Here is a 15,994-nt window from a genome sequence, read left to right as displayed (position 1 = left end):
CGGTGTGTTCCCATTTTAGGCAAATTACTTTTTGGTTCAAATTTATTCACTCAGAAAAATGGCTTCATTAGGCTTAAGCAAAGCAAATTAAATTTCACGGTATTGTAGATTTCTGGATTGATCTAGTATGTATTGCACAGTAATTTTGGTCGAGGGAATTCCGTCTTTGAAAGAGAAAAGAATCAGATGGAAAGTGATCAAATATAAGTTAAATCTCCTATAATATCAATTCTTTACTCACAGCCGGTACTATTGCACAGCGTGTTTCGGTTCAGACTCAAATGGGTCAGCTTGGGCAGCTCGTTGTTGGTACTCAGAAAATATACATAAACCTTATTCTGCCTTCCACTTAAAACTTCACGAACAGAAATATCTTTGTTGGGATACGGCAGCAGTGGGCTTACAAAGACCTTGAAAATGCAAAGAAAGTGTTAAATTAAAGTAAATCAATTTACTTATAATAACCGCTCACCTCGCGATGTCCATGGACCACAAATGTCGCAATCCACTCAAACCTTAAATAAAGTGATATAGGTGCTGTGAAAATACCTAAAAAACTTTTACCATTGTCTTCCGACACATATTCAAAGTATTGTTTTGCAATTGTTTTGTGGTATATGTTGGGTCTGAGCTAAATTAAAAAAAACCCACAATAAACACAGCCGAATTATATACATTTTAAGAACCACTGCTGACTAACTCTGGACGAACACTGATAGCTAAGAACAATTCTAGGTTATCAGTTTTCTTTGGTTCTATAGAGCAGATTCTCTAAGACAGTAAAATAAAAATAATGAATAATTAATAAAATAAAAAAAAATACTTTTCTTCTGCGATAGATTTAATCAGTTAATGGGGTCATGGCATTTGGCTTGTCAGGCCTGAAAAAAGTAACAGATTAGCATTTTATACGAAAAGTGGATTTGTTAAATATAAATTTTGAAAAATTTGTCTTTTTTTCTAGAAATTGTAATGAAACAACAAAAGTAACGTAAGCCAAATGACACATTAAATTCATTTTATTTATAAATTAATATTTATAAATAAATTTTTTTTGAACACAGCGTTGACAGAAAAAATTAAACTCTTTCGATGTCCATCTTGTAATTTGGTGTGCTTTCTTGACTACTGTCTCCTCTTTTTAAGTTAATGGACATATGATGCTCGGCAGAAGCTCGGGTCCTGGGTAATGGATCTGTGCAAAGGGAAAATAGCGATTACTGTGGATCCTTGCGGAATCCCAATTTGGTACTCACATCCTATATTAGAGCACAGCTCGTTTCCGTTGAGGATCAAAGAGTACAGTTTGGGCAGCTCAGTGGTGATATTCACAAAACGCACATAAGCCTGAACCGGCTCTCCTTTCAGAAAACTAATGCCTGCCTCTTCACGGTTGGGATACGGTTGCAATGCGCTTAAAAACATCTTGAAAATATACTTAATGTGAGAATTTGCATTGCTTGACTTATTAAGTGCATACCCCGTGATATTCTTGGACTTCAAAAGTCGCCTTCCAGTAGAAATTCAAAGTGGGAACTAAAGGTGCCGTGCAAATGCCTATAAAGGAGTTTCCGTTATCTACCGTGGAGTATCTGAAGTATTTATCGCAATTGTGCGGAGGTATATGTAGAGCCAGAGCAAAGCTCAAACAAAAACACAAAAAAGTCAGACAAATTATAGACATGTTGAGAACCTCTGCTGATAAAGCCCGAACAGTAACTGGGAGCTGTGAACAATTTGGTTCCATCTATATATTTAAAACCATTATACTCTTAAACATCTTATCACGAAGCTCTAAAGAGCAATCTAGAACAACCAATATTAATCTCTAATGAAACTTAAATTTAGTATGTGTAGGGACCTATAAAAAAAATTTCAAATTTATTGAAAAACTATATCCAAAGGAGAAGAATAAGTATCACATTTTTAGGCAAGCAAAGTGGATTTTAACTTAATACTCAATTTAAATCTGTGTGCTATGCAAAAACAAAAGTCCTACGGATATAATAAATAAAAGTTTCGAAATCCAAAATGAGAACCGGGCCGATAGACTTGAATAGTACCGAGTCAACCAGGCACAAGTATTTTTCGAAGGTGAATTTAATTTTCCTGCTCTCATTTGCTGTCTGTCGTCGCCTTTGTCTTCGTTGAAATTACATTTTTCATTTTTCCCCTGCCCTTTGTGTGGGCCGCTGTTGTTCACAAATCCTGCATTGTCATGCAAAAGTGCAGCAAATTAATTTGTCTTACTTATCAACGGCGCTCCAATGCTTGAAGGAAAATTTTCTCCGAAAAGTTTTTCAAGATTTTGCTGGAAAACTTTAAAAACCAGCTTGCGGCTCTGGTCATTTGAGTGGCCTCTTTCCAGGTCATAAAACAACCCAAACGAGGACGCTCGAGTCCCGGCAAGGATAACGATCCTTGGCCATTGACTGGGATGCAAAATCCACTCGAAGCGCATTCGTCTGTTGACATCCCCAATATAAGTTATCAACATGAGACCCAAACACTTACGCCCAACGACCGACAACACTAAGCTACTTTTAATGTTTAGACACAAACACAAGGACGAGACACAAACACGAACTGGGGGTTTTCGGCATGAAGTTAATAAAAGTTCTACGACATTTTGACCTGGAAAATATTGCAAAAATAAAATGGCTGCCGGGCTGTTGCTTCAGTAGCATTTTCCTTCGCTTTCGCCTGCTCGCCGCAGGTTTTCCAGCTGTGGTTTTCCAGCTGTGCCGACAGCCGCCTGAAAGTATGCTTTAAATAGTGGCATAGTAAAATATTTACTTTGGCGCAAAAAGGTTGCAGAAAACGGGTGGGTTGGGTGGTTATGGGAAAATAAACTTTGCTGCCCGGCAAAATGAAAAGCGAAGGCCGGTAGGGCCAGCAAAAAAATTCATTAAAAGGGATAACGACTCGCATAGTTGCCATGGCAATGGGCTTGGGTGTCCAAGGATTAAGGATTTGGGCGGAATTTTTCAGTGCAATTTAATTACACACCATGTGAGCCAGCCTAAATCTATGCCAGACTGCTGTCGCATCCACTTAACAAACTCTGTTGCCATTTAAATATTGCCCGCATAAATCTGCTCTAATTAAATGCCCAATACGCTCGATTCAATTTCCACAGTTAATTGATTTAATTGAAGAATTACAACAACTGTTTAGCCTTGGAAACGAATCATTAAACACTTTTGAGCTGGCTTAATGAATTAGTCAAGCGCCATTTGGCATCGGTATTGCATTTATCTGATGTCACCCAATGTGAAATTAGCATATTTCAAAGTTAAAAGGCTCTCGATAGATGCACAATCGGAGAATTTAAATATTATTTAAATTATTAACAATTTCAGTTTATTGAATAATTTTTTTTCAAAAAGACTTTATTGGTTGCTTTAGATGGGTTTTATAATTTATATTTCAAAAGATTTTGACATGCAGGTATGTTAAATATACAACCAATAATTATCTTATAGAGAAATCATTTGCCAAAAGCAAATCAGCTTCGTTTTCTGTGGAACAATGCTAAAGCCTCAACAAGTGGCTACTTGAAGCGCGGGCTAATTCATTTACAATATTGCGCATACGCCACTTGGCTGGCAGGCAAATTAAATTATGCATTGCTAGAGTGGAGAGTTGTGGCCGACAGACGGCGGCAATCTCGACAAGGCAAAGCAACTTTATAATTAATCAAAGTGCAATCAGGGGCAGCATCCGCAGGAACAACAAGCACTTTGGGTTTTGCGTTCGAGTTTAAGCAGCGTTTAAAGTGAATCATTAACCCTATTACCTGACTTCTCCACCACAGTCTGCGTAATTTCATTTTAAATGCAAACTTAACAACTTTTTGCAAGTCAAGCATGTTAATGCTCTTGTTTATAATGCCCTGCTCTGTTTTCTTCTCTTTGGTCGTAGCTGTCTCATTAACGTCAACTTAATTTGCTTGCACTATAATATTAATTTTGCCCGGTTGAATATTAAATTATGAAAAGCGATCGATAGGGATGCGCCTTCAAAGAGGAAGGTTGAAGAAACAACGTTCTAAGTTGTTTAATAATGTGACAAGCAAGTTAAAATTTAATTTTAAATCGGTTATCCAACTTTTTCATGTCAAAACAAAACCATTTATTGTGATAACCCATTAAACATGTATTTAAAATCAGCTACGTTTTTAGTTGTATAAATAATAGATGGCCTTATTCAACAGATACTTCATGTATCTTTTCTTGGATTTTTTCGATTTCTTAAGGTATGGTAAAAGAAATATCTATCATTAAAGTCCAAATCGTTCCCTTACCAGATACGGCGAATAATGCAGCAAACCATTTCACTAATTTTGCACTCCCCCTGTTTTATGGTTATCTATCTCATGTGTTAGCTTTTCAGGCCAGCAGTTAAGTGTCTGCATCAACATGTGCATCCGCATCCGCATCAGCGCCAGCAGCTGTATCCACTTTCGAATCGGCATCTCCCCAACTTCAGACTGCACGGTAAATTGCAAGTTAACTGGGCCCAAAAGCCCGCACATTTTGGCTGCCTAATTGCCCACCTGGGCAGCTGATACTGGAGTAGAGGCTGCAGCGATGGTCCACTCGAAAATGAAGTTAAATTGTTGTTCACCTCCAGCTGATAGCGGCGGTAATGTCTGCCATTCACGTGCAATTAGCAGAAACTAGTGATGCAAAAGGTACTGAATTTTTATGGTTCAAAGGCAGAATTTTGTATTTAAAATATATAGGGAAAGAATATACTCAGGATAAAGTAATATCCCTATTGGATATACCATCTTCAAATCTTTTTTAATGATTTGTTTTATGTTTTTAATAAAACAGGTACCCACCACCTTTTAAATTTCCCATCAACGACTGCAAGGAACTAGAGGAAAAGCGGAAAAATTAGTAAAATAGTGAAGAAAACTGCAATCTGTTACCCAATGATTTTTAACTTCTGGGCTTGAGACCTGATTGATGCCGCGTTCGTACTTCGAGGGGAATCTTAATTAAACTATTTCCACAAAGCGGATCTGGCGTTGGCTGGCGAGTAATCTAATCAGCTTTGTCTTTTCCTCTGGGCCAGCCAGCAATTGACTCTAATGGTTGCACTTGACTTGGCCCTGCGCCAACCCACTCGCACATGCACTCCTACTTGGATGGAAAGCCACAATGCCATTTATTTTGATTACGCTGCTCGTGGAGTACTTCCATGGTATACGTTTTTTTTTTTCTTTTGGCTGGCCCGTGGAAATTAAAATAAATTAACAAATAAAAGTCTGGCTCCAAGTTTGGGCTGGTGGTTTGCCCCTCAACCTGTTTGCCAATTGAAGGCCATAAATAACTCCCCATTCTTGCCACCTGATGCTGACTTCAATTACGCGTAATAAATTACAGAGGAATATGAGACAGCAATGCTGCTGACGGCACTGCTTTTTCCTTCCTGCACATAATTAAGTGGATTTTAATGAGACTCGGAGTAAGAGCCAGAGACCCGAAAACACAGAGTAAGCCAAGTTGTTTGGCCTGCGTTTTTGATTTGCGGCTGCTTGGGCAATGAGCACTAGTTTACAATGATTTTTATTGTAAATATATATTTGCTCAACACGAAAATTAAAGTAAGAATAAGGTTCACATTTTTGTACAGGGCTTAAACAATGTAATATTGTTTTTACAGCTTATGAATTAAGAAGGTGGTCAATAGATTATGCTTTCATTCTGGCGAACAAAACTAGTTTATCAAATCCATTTCTACTTTGCGGAAGTGCCAGGTCAACTTTACAAAATTTATAAAAGAAATACTTTATAATGAAACTACGTTCCAATCAGAAAATAATAAATGCACTTCTTTGAGTCTTTCATTATGAATTTTTTGCTGTAGCTCAGTGTTATAAAGCCCTCGCCAAGAATAAATGTCACCGGTGGATTGGCTTTGGAATCAGTTTATTACGGCCACTTCAGGACATTGTTTCGCGGCGCTCCTTCTTCTTCGATTTGCTCCGCTTGGCTGGCTGCGGCTTGTGCTCCTCCTTTGCGGTGCTTTCCCCGAGAATCCGCTGGAAGAGAAGCGCACTGGTGTGCCCATCCAATTGACGGCTCCCGCCGAGATTGGCGGGGTTGGTGGCGATACTCTCGGCCAAGTAATTCCAGCCACGTTGCGCGGTCGGGACGCTCAGCTTATCGAGCAGCCGGGTGGCCAGCTGGGGAATTATGGGCTGCAGCACAATGCCGCAGAGCCGCAACGCGTCCATTGTCATGGCGATTATGGTCTCCAAACGCGGCTGGTTGGACTCTGCCGCACCCGCCTTCAACGTCCAGGGTCTGGAGCTCTCAAAGAAGTTGTTGGCCGCATGCAGAGCCGCCATCGCAGTGTCGGCCACCAAGTGGAAGTGATTGCACTCGTAATGCGACTCGCATCGCTCTGAAAAATGCGAAACATAGAAAACACTTAAAAACAAATTCGGAAACAATCTGAGAACCTTAAATATTAGTGGCGTTGATCTTTAATATTTTTTTTCCTTTCTTTAACAATTTCAGAAATTAATTAACTGTACGACTATTAGAGATTTACATAAAATTAAAAGATATAATATCTATAATTTTAAATGCTTTTAGATTTCAAAAAATATTTTTAGCATTTCATAAAGGGAAAGTTACATTATCAGTTGAACTGCCAAAAATATATAACAATAAAACTGCCTTATCCAAAGAATTTAATTATTTAAAATTCAAACTGTACACAAGTCTTTAAATACTTAATAAGTAAAGTTTATAAAGTGGTTTCTCTTTAATGGGAAAATTGAATTAACATTTTGTTTAAGTGCACAAAATACAATATACAAAATGGTGGCTTCACTTGGCGCACTTAAAGCTATAAGCTCGCTGGCTTGGCCACACTCTCGAGTGCACTTGCCGCTCGGAGATTGGCCGGAAGTGCTTCGGGCAGATGCGGATGCGGATGCAAACGCAAATGCAGATTATAAACCATCTATATCTCGAGATGACGCTCTTCGGCTCGAGCCTGGCTGCTTAAATATTAAAATGACAAAGCAGCGCTCCACTCCACTCCACTCCACTGCAATCCACTTCACTCCTTTCCTTTCCATTCCGATCCACTCACCTGACAGCTGCAAAAGCGACTCCTGCAGGCGTTTGGCCGCTTCCAAGCTCCGGAGCAGGTCCGCCAAGTGCTCGGGCTTGGCTGATGGATAGATTTGGCCGGGATTCAGCGACTTGGCACAGGCACGCGATAGCAGATTGCCCAGGGTGTCCGCCAGTTCCGAGTTGAGGATGCGCTGCGCCTTCACGTGGCTGTAGTCTGAAAGCAAACCAGAGCAGACAACTTGTCAGTTTGGCCAGGGAGGAGCTGCACAAAAAGCGACAGCTGCACCCAAATAATGTAGTTGGGCAACAATTCTTAACAACATTTTTTCATTATAAGGGAAACTGTTTTATCCATAAAAATAAATCGGGTTTTTTAATGAATAAATTTGTTTACACAAACTGGTAATAAATGACTTGTATTATTTTAATTACTTGCAATAAAACATACTTTAAACATTTTGAAAAGTAGAGAATTGAAATGATTAAATAATACTTTAAAAATACCATAATTTATTTAAAAACTTCAAATACTTAAAGCCTGTAATTATAATTACTAATAATAACTTAAAGATTTAAACTTTTCTTAGCTAATTGCTACTACTATTTAGTATATTGCTTGGTTGGAGATGCTAAGCAGAAAGTATAAAAAACGTCAACTCAACGTGGAAAGCCCAGGCGTATGAGTGATATTTTCATCTTCCATTTAACTTGCTTCTGCTTGGGCATTAACTGCTAACAAATTCGCCGTATGCCCGGTCGCCCATTAAGGGGATTAGCATGGCGGCAACAGAGCCCGAGGAATCAGGGGTTCTTGTCCTTCGACCAAAGCCCGTTAAGATAAAATCCGAATAACTTAACAACAACAAGCCGGTAAGGAGTTTTCCCCATTTTCCCTCGCCACACAAAACGGTGCTGCAGGTGGCTTTGTGGGAGCAAAGCTGAACACGAAAGGATTTAAGCTGCGCTAATAGTTGCAAAATCTTTGCCCGAAGGGAAATTGAACTGAATGAAGGAGATAGTGTAAAGGATAAAAGAGTGTCTCGGTAAGGACTTGATTCCAGCATAATACATATAATGATGAGTTCGCCGGGGGAAACTTGTAAGAATTAAGTGGACAAGCACTGTATTTATTTAATGCACTCAACCGCAAATGAGAAATATACTCTGTTTTATCAACTACTTTAATTTCATTACATGTTTCTCTCTGTGCAGGTAAAATGAATAGCCCAGTTAATAATATGGAATTAATTCATTTTATGTACTCAAGTGCAGTGGTAGTGGCACTACTAATTATTTCATAGCCAGCCTAATAAAATATACAACCCATCAAAATATCATAACCTGCCAAAAATGCGGCAACAATTTCGACATCTGCTAATGGGACCACAGAATATAGCTGCAACTGCTGCAGCATCCTTTTGGTAATTAAAAAGGGCCACTGTCTGCTAAGACAATAATCGGGTAATTGCTGCTGGCAAGGAATAATTGCTGGTCGAAATTTGGCCATTTTGATGATCAGATTTCGGAATGGAAAGAAAACCAAACAAACTATAATTCGCACAGCAAATACATTTCGTTGGTGCATTTTCAACTTTTTACCTGTGCTGCCAAATGAGGTTTCCTCTTGCAAACTCTCTTGGGAAATATAACTGCCAAAAAGTGTTACCTGAAGCATTAATTTGTTGCGAAACTAGAAGAAATACAGCAGAAAGTTTCACCCGCCCAAAGGAGGCAAAAGTCTGCTTGTCACCCGAATTCAAATGAAAGAGTGTCGAGTTGAGTTGCGTTGAATTCACATGCATAGACGTTAGTTTCCCCAAATCGAATTCATGTGGAGCCACTCGTAGTGTGAAAAATGGGAATTGTTATTAGAATTGCTGCTACCCAGCAACTTTAAAATTTAATTAGTTAAACTGTTTTTGAAACTTTTGAATTAAACATAATAAACCAGCAAAATTATGATATTAGATTCTATTAAAACTTTTAGTTGAACACCACAATTTTAATGGTAGAACAGGAAGTTTCATGCTATTAATATAATATTATCTCCATCGTTCTGAAATCCTTGTTAAATAAAGTGTTTCAAATAGGACAAAAATGTAAGGGAGTAACCGACAAGTCGTGAGACCTTTTATGAGTTAACTGAACCGATCGGCAGGCTTTTCATTTTGAATGCATTGAATTTTGATGGCAATGCCAACGTTTGCCTGCCGTTGGCCAGAAATGCAATGTGAATTGCATCAAACTTTATTAGTAGCTCCCCGCACGCCCCCCTCGACTGCCAATCGAGTATTGCTTTCTAATGAAATTGTTCGCAGAGGCCCGCAACACGTGTTGTATTTTGTATGTGGCATTACCTGCCGGAGCTCAAGTCCGGACTTGGGTCCGGACAACTCTTAACTGCTTACGTGAGCAGCTACAAATTGTGCAAAAAAGCAAAAGTTGCTGACGGCACGAGGAAGCCGGGTACAACACTTGCCACCAACTTTAAGCACGCTGCACATGTTGCCACGTGACCGAGGAGGGGGTGTGGCACCTGCCCCCTTGCCACCGACAAATGCAGCCGCTCTTCTGGCAGTAATATAAATAATACTTTTTTACGTGCCCCAAGAGCCGCACTTCGAATGCGGGCTGTTGCCTGTTCGACTGCACCTTAAATAACTTGAATAACTTGTCGCTCTGCTCCAGTTTACCATTGCCTGCTGAGAACTTTGACACAATTTTGCAGTGCTCTCCAGTCCTCCTCTATTTTTTTTCAACAAAACTTTGGCTTTAAGTGCAGAGGTGGGCCATCAAATATTTAACAAGCCGCTCTGCAATCGGAGACAGCCAGTCTGGGGTGTCAGGCAAATTTACCCGGGCAACACAGGGCGTATAGGTTATGTGCCAAACACTTATTTCTTGTCTGCCCTTTAACATAACCCGCTACCGGATCAGGCAGGCAGTTTGGAAAAAGTGTAAAAACATTGGGTGAAATAAAATGGGAAAAATTTAAGGACAAAGGAGTTAAATTCATGGAAAAAGTCGTCATTGTGATCAAATTTTTTGAAAATCTTGTTTTAGACGGATGTTAATAATAATAAAATGGGATAAAAACGATATCAATTGGATTTGTAGAAAAACCAAGAATGCAAAATCTATACCGTCGGCTTTGTAGCCTTAAAAATATGTATATTGTTCTGCAGTTTTTCTTATCTATCTAAAACCACATAAATTCATTTTAAGATGCACAGCTTTTATTTTATTTCATCGTAATGAGCACAGTATTTCTGCGTGATCAGTCTCCGTTTCTGATTAGCAAGGCGATAAAGAAGGCGATTGGGTAAACAATAATGGACAAACACTAATTAATTTTACTGGGGGTCAAAAAAAAAATTGCACTATTAATATTTCGGTAGCTCTGCTGTGCCTTAGTGGAAGATCGCGATAAGAAATGGCGAAACAATTGCACTGTATTTCTAGGGTCCAGTAAATCAGTCTTCGATCAGCCTCTATCAGCAGCGCAATGTCTATAGTTTTTTGGATTTGCTTTTACGTTTCCCTTTTCTCGGTCCTGGCCGTACGTTTTCCGAATCATAACTGTGATAATTATTTTACATATGACGTCATGAACGGGGGTAAAACATACATAGGTATTTTTACGCCAAACAACACCGGAATGATTGCATTTTTCTGGAAGGCAATTTTCTCGTCTCGAGGCGCCTATATGGTATGTTGACAGAAGACTCTAATAACAACTGAAAAATACTGATTTTTTATTTTTCCTTGCAGGATCAAGTCGATTTTCTCAATCCATACCCCTCTAATGAGGAGTGGGCCGTCAATGTCAGAAGTGGAAAGCCTGCAAAGATGTTCGTGAAGTTTATAGATATTGAAGACGAGCTGCCCATGCTGACTAGTTTGATACTTAATGATGTAACACTGTGCGTCAACCCGACATGTGAGTACAAACTACAAAAATGTTAAAGATTTTACTGACAAGTACTTAATTTTTTGCAGACTCACCACCCTCGACTACAGTTATTTTATCCCGAAATGAAAGTTTCTTTAGAATTTCTAGTTTGTATAATAATGTTGGTAAAACACTGTATACAAAAATTAGTGACAGAAACTACTTCGCTAATTTGACTAAAAAATTGAGCCAAATTACAAGACCCTCGGGAGTAGAATTTAAGCCTCGTTACTAAGAAACAAAATCAGGTTTTCCTAAATGCAACTAATCTTCTTAACTAATTTTAAATTTATTCATGTTCTCGATTGGCTAATAAAAAACTTTAAATGACAATCGAAAACACAAGTTTTAATCTAACATAATTTTAATTTTGTTCATGAATCCACCCTATTAAGTTTTCCTATATATACAGGTATGTATGTATTGTAAAAGTTGTACAAGGTCGGAGATAGTGGGGAATTAATTGTGTCTTGCGATGCAGATTATTTGTACAAACGAAAAAGATTTTGCTTTGTTTTTGGATTTTTGAGATGCACTGATAACAGTATTTTATTAATTTTAAATATTAACTCAAGAATAACAAAAATAAAAGCTAAAAAAGCAATTTTTTGTAGGCACCTATCACAATTTTTAAACCCCCATGGATATTTTATATTTTAAAAGTTTATATAAAAAATGTTTACTGTTTTGCTGTGGGATTAAATCGTTGTTCAGCGGACTATAATAATTTTCAAGGAAAGCAATACTATTCCATAAAAGCGTTTCCTATCGCCACCAAGATTTCACAAGGGCAAACAGTCCCCAGTGACAAGTTTAAGTATTGAAATTTAAAAATTGAGTGACGCCCCAAGGAAGTTGATTGCATCAACGCACCTCCCCCATTTGCATTCCCTGGGCAACTTTTTCTAACATAAACGCAGATGCTGCTAGTCCTTCCAATATTTCTGCTCCCTCCCCAGCATCTGTGTTATGTCGGCGACGACGAAATGCAATTTCTGTGTTGCGGAAGTTTGGCCTGTAATGAAAACTTGAGCATTTAATAATGATGTTGTCCTAACAGCATTATGAAAACGGATGTCACCCTGGGCCACAATATCGAATTTGAAGGCAACTGTTTGATGGCGGGCTAAGTGATTTTTCACCTAATGGATGACAGTCGACTCAAATTAAAGTAAATTTATCTGCCGCGCTCATAAATCATTCAAGGCCCGAAAAATATGCAAAATGGGCGCGATGTCGAACTTTTGTAATTTAATTATGCGACGACGACGCACTGCAGCAGCTCGCACATTTTCATTGAAACTTTTTTTGTTTTTTGGTTTCAATTTGCTGGCCAAATGCAATAAAAATGCAATTAAATTAGCCGCAAGGCAGCGGGCCATAAAAAAAAATTGAAAAGAGAAACATCAACAAGCGCAAATTGAATAAAGGCAAACGTGAAAAGCAGTCAGCTGTCTGGAAAATCCGTCGGAAAAGCAAAGTCAGCAATAATTGAAAATTAAATTTTAAGAGGGGAGCGTTATGCCGGCAATTTATGCAAATGAAAAACCGAAAAGGTTGGGCCAATCAATCAAAACGCATCCCGTGACACTTAGCGAAGTGTGTTAATTGCTTTCGATAGCCCCAACCGATTCTCAACCTAATCATATTTTTCAGACAATTGATGAATTCCAGACGGAAACTTTCCCAAACTGTTTCCCCATCCTTATGCAAATTGTGCAAGTTCGAGGGATGTGAAAACTTTCGAGGCAAATAAACAAAAGTCAGATCTCTCCTCCTGGTAGACCAAAAACTTTTGCCCAGCTCTCGACTTTAGTTCCCTTTTTCGGTTTGGCAGTTCGGGCATAAAATTGAAATGCAAATTAAAGCAAAGGTAACCATAGCCGTAGAACTAACGACGACAGATGGCCACTCACATACGAACACTTCAAGAGAACCTTAACAGTTTCGGTTGATAATTTGATGGAAAAACTATTTGAATAACCGCAGGCAGGGCATTCCACCCCACAATCCCTCCCCGATTTTCATGGTGGCCAGGCCACATGGCATTGCAGCCGCAAAGTGAACAAGCCACAGACATCAAAGGGATTTCGCGGTTTCGATTCACTCACTGCCATCGCTGTGGGCCACGCCCTCCCGCAGAAGGAAGTATCTCAGGCCCTCCATGGTGTATTGCTGGGCCGCCTGAACAGGGTCCACTACGTTGTGTTTGCTCTTCGACATCTTCTGCCCGTCGACGGTCCAGTGCGAGTGGACGTGAAGCTGCCCAGGTGGTTCCAAGCCAGCGGCCAGGAGGAAGGCTGGCCAGTAAATGCCGTGGAACTTGAGGATGTCCTTGCCAATCACCTGCTGCGCCGGTGGCCAGTGGGCAGAGAACTGAAATGGCGAGGGTAAATATAAGTATTTATTTGTTACCAAAGCTTCTAATTCTAACATTAAAACGTTAGAAAGAATTAACTTTTGTAAAAAAAACATAATGCCAAACTCTAAGATGATAATACTTGATTTTTTATGCAATTGAACAATGGACTTTAACATAATGAAAACTTAAAAAGGGCTAGTACTCACCGTCTCATTGGGATACCCAACGGAACTGAGGTAGTTGACCAGAGCATCCAGCCAGACGTAGACAGTCTGCGAGTCATCGTCGGGGACGGAAATGGCCCAATGAACGCGGTTGGAAGGCCGTGATACCGAAACATCCGGCAGAGGTTCGCTGAGTGTGTCCAGCAGAATCTTTTCGAACTTGGCCGGACGGATGCGAGCCTCCTGTTTCACCCAATGACGCACATCATCCTGGAATTGCGACAGTCGGAACATGTAGTTGGTTTCTTCAGTCCACTCGACAGGGTGGCCCGATTCCAGGGAGTGGCGTGTCCCAGTGGATTCATCCAATCTCAGTTGTGAGTCCGTAAGAAAGGTTTCGTCCGACACGCAATACCAACCGCTGTAGGCAGCCGAGTATATGTGGCCACGTGAGTGGAGCGTTCGCTAAGGATTAAAGAAAAAACAAATTTAACATAGGAAGTGTCTTAGGAAATCTAATAGAAACTGGAAAGCGCATTTTAAAAGAATTATATTTGACTCCAATTAATAGTTAAAATTAAATAGTCAAAATGTCACTACTTTCCTAATTAACATTAACAAAGACCCAGTTTCTTATACTTTTAAACATCTACAAAAAAGAAGATCTAAGATAGGCTTTAGTTAACCAGCATGAGCTACAATAATACCCAAATCCTACCCAGAAATGGGCCACCGCCCGCTTGTGTCGCTCTTCCGTGGTGCGAATGAAGTCGTCCTGCAGGATGCTGGCACTCCGAAACACATCCCGGTATCGTTCTGATATATCATCGCAGTATTTGGCCACGGGAACTCCGTAAAGAGAAGCCGCCTGTTGGATCTTGGTGCCGTGCTCATCCGTTCCCGTGCAGAGCCGTACGTCCCTCTCCGGATTCCTTAATCTCTGGTAGCGACAGTGGGCATCGGCAATAACCGCCGAGTACAGGTGCCCAATGTGCGGGGCTATTCATAAATAAAGATTCCTTTTATTATAAGTATCCAGTTGAATTGCATAAAAAACAAAACACTTACCTGCATTTACATAAAAAATTGGAGTTGTCACGTAGTGCGAACTGTTGTAGCGGGTTCCCAGACTGCGGAGGCACTTAATTCTTCTTATGAGCATGATTTTTAAAGCTGTTTTTATACACAAATCTTAATAAAAATATATTAAAGCATTTGCCGCTTGATTTTATAACATTGAACAGCTGTTCAACCAGTGCTGCCCATCAGCCGGTTAACAGTGGGCCTAACAGTGACGTTTTGCAACTATGTTAATTTAACAGTGTAGACTATTTAAACGGTTTTTTTATTTAAATATTATTAAAGAAAAAGTAATTAATTTTAATTGTTTAATAAACTAGTTTTATCATTTTGGTTTAACACTATAACCTTTAATTAGCAAACTAAGAAACCCGAAAGTGAACCATAACAAAATATAGATGAGACCGATTGATCCCAGGGATTGCTGCTACATCTTAACCCCCCCGCCGGCTAACTTGTTGGCCAACATCCTCGGAGCCCATCGCATCTGCTGGTGGTGGTTGATCATCCGCCGAGCCCTTTGGGCCTTCTGTTTGGCCTCCACTGCAGCACAGGCCGCCTTGTAGGCCGCCTGCTTGGTCTTCTCGAAGTCGCTCTTGGCATCGTTCATCTGGCGGGCGAGGTTCTCCACCCGATGCTTGGCGGCCTCCAGGAGCTGCGTCTTCTCGGCCAGCTCCTGCTGTGCCCCACTGGCCACGTTCTCGATATTGGCCATATTGGCGGTGGCGGCTATCACTAGGTTCTTCAGCTGATTGAGCTGCGTCTGGGCCTCGTGGGCGGCCGAAGCAGCGGCATTGGCATTTGCCTGGGTGTTCTGCAGCGATGAGGTCACCTCACTGACCACCGCATCCGCCTCAGTCATCTCCTGTTGCAGCTGCTCCACAATCTGCTGTTTTCCGGCCAGAGCCGCCTCCGCCGCCCGCGCCGACTGCGCTGCCTTGGCGGCCAGCTCCGATTTGACCTGGGACGCTGCCGCCTCGGCGGCTGCCATTTGGGAATCACTGGCCGCCTTGGCCTCCAGGGCGGCCTTTTGGGCAATGTTCGAGGCCTTGGCCTTGGAGTCGCCGCGGCCAAAGCCGGAACTGTTGCAGTCCTTCTTCGAGTTTGCTTCGGCGCAACCCGTGTTTCCGCCTCCGCTTCCTCCTCCGCTGCCTCCTCCGCCGGAGTCCCCGTACAAACTGGACAGGCAGTGCTTGGCATTCGGTTGGGCAGGACGATAGTGGAAGCTCTCCAGTCGGGGGAACGCATGCAGCAATAGCAGCACGGTGAGTAGCGCTTTCGGGCCAGGCATATTCCGATCGAATATTTGGAAACCTCCGACTCTGACTCCATT

At 40.7% G+C, this 15,994-nt stretch overlaps 5 protein-coding genes across 5 annotated transcripts; 1 reads left to right on the top strand and 4 right to left on the bottom strand.

The window, feature by feature from the left end:
- Positions 1 to 87: 87 nt before the first annotated feature.
- On the bottom strand, positions 88 to 486 carry LOC108044337. Its single transcript, XM_044458565.1, has 3 exons — positions 473 to 486; positions 242 to 399; positions 88 to 164 (listed from the first exon to the last, which is right to left on the bottom strand). Exons 1-3 carry the CDS (start codon positions 484 to 486, stop codon positions 88 to 90), a joined length of 249 nt encoding a protein of 82 aa, XP_044314500.1.
- Positions 487 to 992: 506 nt separating this feature from the next.
- On the bottom strand, positions 993 to 1,692 carry LOC108044343. The gene is made up of 3 exons (XM_017123334.2): positions 1,481 to 1,692; positions 1,257 to 1,425; positions 993 to 1,195 (listed from the first exon to the last, which is right to left on the bottom strand). The coding sequence occupies exons 1-3, from the start codon at positions 1,682 to 1,684 to the stop codon at positions 1,080 to 1,082; spliced, it is 489 nt and encodes a 162-aa protein (XP_016978823.2). The 5' UTR covers positions 1,685 to 1,692; the 3' UTR covers positions 993 to 1,079.
- A 3,871-nt stretch (positions 1,693 to 5,563) lies between these two features.
- LOC108044347 (methionine--tRNA ligase, mitochondrial) lies at positions 5,564 to 14,817 on the bottom strand. Its single transcript, XM_017123338.2, has 6 exons — positions 14,650 to 14,817; positions 14,300 to 14,580; positions 13,624 to 14,046; positions 13,167 to 13,431; positions 7,120 to 7,317; positions 5,564 to 6,420 (listed from the first exon to the last, which is right to left on the bottom strand). Exons 1-6 carry the CDS (start codon positions 14,741 to 14,743, stop codon positions 5,957 to 5,959), a joined length of 1,725 nt encoding a protein of 574 aa, XP_016978827.1. The 5' UTR covers positions 14,744 to 14,817; the 3' UTR covers positions 5,564 to 5,956.
- On the top strand, positions 10,206 to 11,295 carry LOC108044348. Its single transcript, XM_017123339.2, has 3 exons — positions 10,206 to 10,812; positions 10,875 to 11,043; positions 11,103 to 11,295. Exons 1-3 carry the CDS (start codon positions 10,609 to 10,611, stop codon positions 11,288 to 11,290), a joined length of 561 nt encoding a protein of 186 aa, XP_016978828.1. The 5' UTR covers positions 10,206 to 10,608; the 3' UTR covers positions 11,291 to 11,295.
- A 220-nt stretch (positions 14,818 to 15,037) lies between the features above and the next one.
- Positions 15,038 to 15,972, bottom strand: LOC108044342 (glycine, alanine and asparagine-rich protein-like). The gene has a single exon (XM_017123333.2). The coding sequence runs from the start codon at positions 15,950 to 15,952 to the stop codon at positions 15,089 to 15,091; it is 864 nt and encodes a 287-aa protein (XP_016978822.1). The 5' UTR covers positions 15,953 to 15,972; the 3' UTR covers positions 15,038 to 15,088.
- Positions 15,973 to 15,994: the final 22 nt, after the last annotated feature.

Source organism: Drosophila rhopaloa, unplaced genomic scaffold (genome assembly GCF_018152115.1).
Source record: "Drosophila rhopaloa isolate 14029-0021.01 unplaced genomic scaffold, ASM1815211v1 contig_167, whole genome shotgun sequence".
Lineage (NCBI taxonomy): Eukaryota > Metazoa > Arthropoda > Insecta > Diptera > Drosophilidae > Drosophila > Drosophila rhopaloa.
The sequence above is the reverse complement of the archived record's forward strand: the minus strand, read 5'-3'. Positions and strand labels throughout refer to the sequence as shown.